The 8727-nt window shown below is 40.9% G+C and overlaps 1 protein-coding gene across 1 annotated transcript; it reads left to right on the forward strand.

Annotated features, from left to right (window-relative positions):
- Positions 1-1119: 1119 nt before the first annotated feature.
- Positions 1120-3768, forward strand: LOC149821562 (phenylalanine ammonia-lyase-like). The gene has a single exon (XM_089980916.1). It carries the CDS (start codon positions 1338-1340, stop codon positions 3486-3488), a length of 2151 nt encoding a protein of 716 aa, XP_089837042.1. The 5' UTR covers positions 1120-1337; the 3' UTR covers positions 3489-3768.
- Positions 3769-8727: the final 4959 nt, after the last annotated feature.

An 8727-nucleotide genomic window follows, 5' to 3' on the forward strand; every position in this document is an offset into this window, starting at 1 on the left:
TCCTTAGCCAACTTGTCATGGAAAGTTGCTAGCCATCAGATCTTTCCTGGAAAAAGTTGCTACAACCTTCCCCCGACAAATACAAAATAGGTAATGTACCATTCTCTGCGTTCTATCAAAGTGAACGATCAGATTGAGGTGAGGTGGATAGAGCTCAGGCTGTCATTACAAGGAGTTAGCCATGCTTATCCCTGAGTCAATCAGACAACCAGCGGCCCGGCCGGGCCTCCCGGATAGACTCAGCTGGAATCCGACTAGTCAGATTTCCACCAAGCCGATCTGGGATGCCATTCCGGTTAAGGGTCAACCGAACCAGATTTTCGACAAGATCTGGATCCAAGTCTGCATCCATGGTATTTACCATGAAAAATGTCATTTTGGATTCATGGTTCGTAATCATGCGGGCCAATTTTGACTGGTCTGGGAGTTTCTCGGTCAACACTAGTATAGAAGAAAAGGAATGGTGTGGTTGGCCAATTTTCTTTTTCTTTTTTTTTGGAAATAAAAAAAGAAAAGAAAGAAAATCTACTTTTCGCATCCACCTCACACCCTTGTATCAAGCTTGTGTACAGGAGAAATGCATGCAGACCTAAGAGGAAGGAAGTACAGATGTTAAATGTCATTTAGAAGGAAAGTTGCACATCACTTTTCAGGCGTTTGCTGTTACAGGAGGGTGAAACAACGCATGTATTATATTGCAACTTTTTTTTTTTATTTTCAAGAATTCAGGTTGCCCTACATTCTCTAAGAATCCCATTATATAATAAGAACTATATGTATTATAAAAGGCATAGTTTACCGGATGGTGAAAAACGCATGTGAGATGAAGCAACAAACCATACACCTTCTAATTTCACAAAATTACGAAAAAGGACCTCGAGTTCAGACGGCGACCAGGAATCCGCGGATGACGTCACGCAATACACGTCTCACCAACCCACACCAAACTTCATGACCAACCCCCCCTTCGTTTTGACCAGTCCAAATCTGACACGTGTAAGTCAATCGGTGACCAACAAGAAATCGCATTTGACGGCCGAGATCCATCTCCAACTAACCAATCCTTCTCCCCAACGAGCCTATTTAGGCCCGCAGTGGAAGACGGCAGAGACCAGGAAATTCACGCACACTACAATTTCCTCATTGTTTGCCAATCTCTCTCTCTCTCTGCAGGCTGCAGCAACCTCCCATTTCCCCTCTCTCTCTCTCCTCTTCGCTTTCCCCATCTCACCCATCACTCATTCTTAGTTTTTCACCAACTGGGGTGTCTTTGATTCCCCTGAGTCAAAAGCTAGACTCTCTTTGTTTGGTTGGTGCCTCTTGTTTTTCCTCAGGAAATGGAGTTTGTAGAGAAGAGACTCTCTGAGAATGGCAACGGAGTGCTGTACCATGACGTCAAGTGCGTGAAGGACCCATTGAATTGGGGTGCTGCTGCTGACTCCCTTAAGGGCAGCCACCTCGACCAAGTGAAAAAGATGATCGATGAGTACAGGAACCCCACGGTCAGGCTCGAAGGAGAGACCCTCAGCATTGCCCAGGTCACCAGCGTCGCCAGGAAGGAGCTCGACGTGAAGGTCGAGCTCTCCGAGTCGGCTCGACCTCGCGTCAAGTCCAGCAGCGACTGGATAGTCGACAGCCTGAGCAGGGGAACCGACAGTTATGGTGTCACTACCGGCTTCGGTGCGACCTCACACAGGCGGACCAAGCAAGGAGGTGCCCTGCAGAGGGAGCTCATCAGGTTCCTCAACGCCGGCATCTTCGGCTCCGGGACCGATTCGGAATGCACTCTCCCCAGGTCGACGTCGCGGGCCGCCATGCTCGTCCGTGCCAACACCCTCCTCCAGGGATACTCCGGCATCCGGTTCGAGATCCTCGAGGCGATCGCCGGGTTCCTGAACCACGGCATCACCCCTTGCCTGCCGCTCCGGGGGACGATCACTGCCTCCGGCGATCTTGTGCCGCTGTCGTACATCGCCGGCCTACTGACTGGCCGGCCGAACTCGAGGGCAGTCGTGCCGAACGGCGAGGTGGTCGACGCCCGGGAGGCGTTCCGCCTCGCCGGAATCCCATCCGACTTCTTCGAGTTGCAGCCTAAGGAGGGACTGGCACTGGTGAACGGCACTGCGGTGGGCTCGGGCTTGGCTTCCACAGTGCTATTTGATGCCAACATACTAATACTCGTATCAGAGGTGTTCTCGGCAGTCTTCTGCGAGGTGATGAACGGCAAGCCTGAGTTCACAGACCACCTGACCCACAAATTGAAGCACCACCCTGGCCAGATCGAGGCCGCAGCCATCATGGAACACATCCTTGAGGGAAGCTCCTACATGAAGGAAGCAGCCAAGCTGCACGAGATGGACCCTCTGCAGAAGCCCAAACAGGACAGGTACGCGCTGAGAACGTCCCCCCAGTGGCTGGGCCCACAGATCGAGGTCATCAGGGCCGCAACCCAGTCGATCCAGAGGGAGATCAACTCGGTCAACGACAACCCACTTATAGACGTTTCAAGGAACAAGTGCGTCCACGGAGGCAACTTCCAGGGGACCCCAATCGGGGTGTCCATGGACAACACGAGGCTGGCCTTGGCTGCCATCGGTAAGCTCATGTTCGCTCAGTTCTCCGAGCTCGTCAACGACTTCTACAACAACGGGCTGCCTTCGAACCTCAGCGGTGGCGCCAACCCGAGCTTGGACTACGGCTTCAAGGGAGCGGAGATAGCGATGGCCTCATACTGCTCCGAGCTTCAGTTCCTTGCGAACCCTGTCACGTCTCACGTGCAGAGCGCGGAGCAGCACAACCAGGACGTGAACTCCTTGGGCTTGATATCTGCGAGGAAGACGGCCGAATCAGTAGAGATACTGAAGCTCATGTCCTCGACATACATCGTCGCACTCTGCCAAGCGATCGATCTGAGGCACGCGGAGGAGAACTTCAGGCACGTGGTGAAGGCGGTGGTGAGCCAAGCTGCTAAGAGGACTCTCACCCTTGGGGTCAACGGTGAGCTCCTCCCCTCGAGGTTCTGCGAGAAGGATCTCTTGAAGGTGGTGGAGAGGGAATACGTCTTCGCCTACATTGACGATCCGTGCAGTGAGACGTACCCTCTCATGCAGAAGCTGAGGCAGGTGCTGGTGGAGCACGCTTTGATGAACGGGGAGAAGGAAAAGGAGGCCAACTCTTCAATCTTCCAAAGGATCGCTGGGTTCGAGGAGGAATTGAAAACCCACCTGCCCAAGGAGGTGGAGAACGTCAGGAGGTTGCTCGAGAATGGGAACGCGGTAGTTCCAAACAGGATCAGGGATTGCAGGTCGTATCCTTTGTACAGGTTCGTGAGGGAGGAGCTCCACACCGACATCCTCGCCGGAGAGAAAACACGGTCTCCCGGAGAAGATTTCGACAAGGTTTTCAAGGCTATCGGTGAGTGGAAGATTGTGGATCCGTTGTTGGAGTGCTTGAAGGGATGGAATGGCTGCCCTCTGCCCATATGCTAAGGGAGATCTCCTCACGACTCCTCTACTCAATTTTCTTCACATTTTATAGTAATAGTTTCGTCGGCTTGTTTTGTTTGTTCGTGAAAGATACGCATGTCTCGCCGGGAAAGACCTGAAGCCGGCGACCTCAAGTCTATTTCTCTTCTCGTTCTTGTTAATTTACACTTCGATTGTGTAGATTAAATTTATGTAATACCTTCGAGTTGGTCTCTCACTATAAATGTTCAAGTTTCATCCTAATGACCATGAATAAACTGAAAACTTATATGTTCGGCAAAAACTACCTACCATATATGTAAATCTGTAGTCTGTTATGTGATCTTCAATTTCTTCATAAACACCACGTCGTATGGCCCAACCCCCTCTTCCCTTATTACGAAGCCTGTTAGTTCGGCCATGTGGCAATGGATTCGCACCTTGGGAAGATGGACACCTTATGCTGACCCACCTAGCCAGGTGTGGGAGCCTTTGTGGTTGTGGGTATAATATGCCTTTTTTATTTCACATTGAAGGGTTTGCTTATCCACCTAATCATCCCGACCACTCCAGAAAATCACGTTTCCAGGTGTATTCTGCTCAATGTAAACTTTTGGATGTCTTTGTGAATGGTTGTTTACTCAAAAGATGGATTTATTCAAATTAATCTGAGGAAAACATTAGATAATTTATCTTTTAGTGTGCCATAAGCCACTATTTTTGTTGATTTTTTATATCCACTTGACAAATGCCTAATCTAATATACATTTTCTGCTAGCTTATTGAAGATACATATGCAAATCTAAATTAAATAAATACTTGATTGCAGCTATACTTTTTGTAAGTGGTTAAGATGGTTATCAGATTAAGCTGGTTACTACCTACCGATTCCTCTCTCTCTCTCTCTCTCTCTCTCTCTCTCTCTCTCTCTCTATATATATATATATATATATATATATATATATATATATATATATATATATATATATATATATATATATATATTTTTTTTTTATTGCCACCTACTTCGATAGTGATCTTCAACTTCTAAGGATGAAAAAAGGCCCTTTCTTTTAGAACTATATATATATCCAAGATTCAATTCCTACTAAATGGAGCATGTTCAACACATCTACCAGGTTAGATTGTGTCAAAACATCTCACTTCATGAGATTTAAACTAGATTGTAGGTACAACCGATTGTACCTAATATAAACCCATATATATATATATATATACACACACACACACACATGTGGGTTAAGATTTGTTATGTACAGATTTTGTTTAATAGGAACCCTTTTTTAGATCACCCAAATTGGACCTGTATGTAGTTTTTTTGGCGATCCAAGGCATCGATTTTTTTTGGCTCATAAAATATATTTTTCATCAAAAAACATGATTCAAGAGTCTATTCCTACTAATAGAGCATGTTGAGCACTTCTATGAGGTTAGATTATATCAGAACAACTTTTATCAAGAGATTCAAACCAGATTGATTATATATATATATATATATATATATATATATATATATATATATATATATATATATATATATATAAACTAATGAGTAGAAATCACTTTTTTCTTCAAAATTTTTAAATTTTTTCAGATCAAATTTTATGGATGTGATCTACATAGTTTGTTTACTATGAAACTTATTTTGAATCATGTGTTTATGATAAATAATTAGGTTTTTAAAGGGGTCTAAAAATCAAGATCCCACAATGTGCCAAAATTTCACAAATAAAAAAAACACATTTTTACATCATAAAAGCACGATCCAAAAGTTTGATCCTTAGCAAACAAACTATGCTGAATGCACCGAAATGTCATGTCCACCTTAAGAAAGCAACATTTTATTTCCTAAAAAAAAAGCAACATTTTATGTTTCCCCACTTTGATGGTGATGTCTTCACCTTCTGATTAACGTTGACCCAAAAAAAAACGTCTTTTAGAACAAAACTGTTTGGAACATGTACCTTTCTTTAATTTCTTTGATGTTTTTTTTTAATAATCTACAAAATAGTCATAATTTATCAGCTAATTGCAAGATAACCAAGGATTTTTTTACCTTTTAAATGACGGCTTTCATGGTTTATGTTTCAAAGACACTCTTGTTCCTAAAATGATGAATGCAATTTGCTGTAATTTTCGGTTTGAAAATTCAATGCACTATTCAAATAAAAGTATTCAATTTAAGAATTGTTAGCTTTAAACACATGCAATAGCAGACTTTACAGATCTAAGTACTTTTAAAGATTGTAAATAAAACTAATTATACTATGAAAATTAAATCTAACAGGAATACCTAAGTTACTTGAAAGGAATAACAAGTTAATGCTAAAGCAATGCTTAAATATACACAATTAACTAAAGTAACTTAAACTAAGGCACAAATTCAAATTAGAATATCTACAATAAAGAAAACAACTAACCTAACGTACTTACTTGAAGTAAACTAGCTACTTAACTTGAAATGAAGAATGGAATTTAAAACTAATTTAACTTAAAGTTAAAAAAATAACTTAAACTTAACTAGGGTTAATTTACCTAATTAGGGCACAAGGGGGCGGGTTTGACTTGATTTGAAATTAGAGGCTCACGCTCCCTAGTAGACCCCACTAGGGTTAATCACTAATTAACAAAGATTGGACTTACCTAACTGGACACCCTACACGAATTTTGGCTAACTTATAAAATACAACAATAAATGAAATCAAATCAATTAGACTATTGAAATTTAAAAAAGCAATTCAAAATAAGAATCTAACCTAATGTAAAGTTGAAAACTAAATTAAAGACCCAAGGAAAGAATCACTTACCTAAATTTACAAAGACTCACAATCTGATAATTAAGATAAATTTTCAAAGTACACAATCAACCTAAGGCTTAAAGAAAACAAAGATCTCAGCGAACAATTCTGTATGAGCCAGAAAAGACCAAGCTGGTCATATGGTAACCTTTTTCCCAAGATCTCAGCGGAGGGTATTGTGAATTCGATTGGCTCTTTTCTGTCTAGCTTTGTTTCAGAGTGATCAAAGATTAGTTCCCCGTGTGGGAATGAGCGATGGGGAGGTGAGGAAATGGAATGGAAGAAAGGTATGTGTGTGTGTGTGTGTTAAGAAAAAGTAAAGCGGTTTCATCAAAAGGCGTTTGATTTTTTGGTAAAAAAAGGCAAAACTATTAAGAAAAAACGTAAATTAAATAGATGTGTCATTTTGTAATTTACGACCAGTTCCAGTATTGTGGCAACAGTCAGTGGCATCTACGTCAGTAAGACCTCTGCGCAGTGGGTGGCCTATATAACAAGTTCATTGCTTGAAGCAGTACCTTGCTTGTGACACAAAGACCTAGTCACGCTAGCTCAGCCTGCCATACTACGGTCTTTGTCCATGTCGGCCTAAATCTTTGAGGGCTTACCCGTCGACCTTAGGGTGTAATGACCCCAACTCATACCCCTTGAAAATGCAGTTTTTTTTTTAAAATTATTGCAAAAATTTTCTCAGAAACCACAGGCCTTTACAACTTCACTCTCAATTGGATAAAACAACCAACCACAATACAACTTACAATTATCATCCATATCAAACCAAACTTTTATTGAATAATAAGTGATAAGTCTCAAGACAATTGCATAAATGAAGAATTCAGAGTGCAGTAACCACTAAATGTAAAAGAAAAAATAAAGAGGACTGAGTTGCATTGTTCCTCTGTGAACTGTCTAGCAAAAATGTGACACCCGTATCTCTCCCAGAAGCTAGTCGCATCACTAATCTTCCGCGGCTCCAAAAAACCATAAAAATAGGGTGTCAAAAATTTAAAGAATTTTGCGTATGAATCCCTCTAATAAAATGGATGAGTATAAAAAACACAAATAAAATTTCATACAATAATTTAGATGAATGCAATTATGACAATTACATAATTCAATTAAGCATTCACGCAACATGGAGCATCTATTAAACATGAAGAAACATTAATCCAAAACAGGAATCACAATTTAAGTAAGCAAGACAGTTAACGTGCTTTAGGGAACAAATTATACATTCACTAACATTTAACAGTTAAGAGAGTAAGTCAATATGCATGATCTAATGTATAACAGAAATATGCATGGTTTATGTGCAATGCATGAACACTTTATTATCTTTTCTTAGAGTTTTCTATTCCATATGCATGCCCTATTAAATGCATAAATTTACATTCCTCTTTTTAATTACTGTTGCCCGCAGATACACCAAATAGGTAAAAGTTCTCGAAGTCAACTAGGGTTCTCGAAGTAACTTAGCACACAAGTTGTATTTTATTACTCAGTTCCAAACTTAGCCTTCGACCGAATCACCTTCAGAACATTAGACCTCCATATTTAATGTCAGGACACTAAAAACCTCTATATCCAATGATGTCACTTTCTTGGTATACCAAAACAACAGTTGTTTCGAACACTCCACCCTCAGGTAAAGTATGAGACTCTCCCTAAAACCGTGGCCAGGATAAAGAACCTCAATATCGGGTTCAGGGGTAATAAGTAAAGCACACAGACTTTTTTATCCTCGTGGTATCCGAAAATTGAATCTCTAAGATTCTCATTCTTTCAATGAGAGATCCCAGAACGTATATTACACTGTTATTATTCATTTTCTTTTTATTAAAAGCCAATTATTGAGTTTTACAATTCAGCATGCAAAAGCAAAGGCAAAAGCTCGCATCTACCCCTGCGAGAACCATCACAGGACTCCCGCCTGTGGAAACACATAGAACAATGCAATATAGTGCAATAAAAATAAATATAATTTTTGCGATTCATTTAAAAGTAAATAAAGAGGGAGCAAACCATAGCTCAAGGCTCACCGAGCCCACTATGATTTATTTAGATCATCGATGCACCCTATGCAAAATTCGTAATGATATGCAATGTATACAATGATGTTAACATGTTTCTAAATGCACAACCATTCATACTAATTTGATAATGTGCATGAGCCACCGTAATTATATGCATATGTTGACCCTTAATAGTGAAAATCCAAAGCAAGAGACAAGTTAGGCACCTATAAACAACACTATAAGAGAAGCATGCAGTGACATTGTCAGTAATTTGAACACACTTGTTTGATGTGATAAAAAAAACTTGCAACAAGGATGAATAGAACAAAGTCCAGAAAATGCATTCATAACTAAAAATAGAAACTCACAACAGATGACAGTGTATAATGGAAGTTTCAAAATGTTGATGCATTTCAAGAACTGGGTATG

Source organism: Nuphar pumila, chromosome 11 (assembly GCF_984573655.1).
Source record: "Nuphar pumila chromosome 11, dmNupPumi1.hap1.1, whole genome shotgun sequence".
NCBI classification, from domain to species: domain Eukaryota; kingdom Viridiplantae; phylum Streptophyta; class Magnoliopsida; order Nymphaeales; family Nymphaeaceae; genus Nuphar; species Nuphar pumila.

Coding starts and splice junctions, on each gene's coding strand:
- LOC149821562 (XM_089980916.1), top strand. CDS start 1,338: ATGGAGTTTGTAGAGAAGAGACTCTCTGAGAATGGCAACGGAGTGCTG.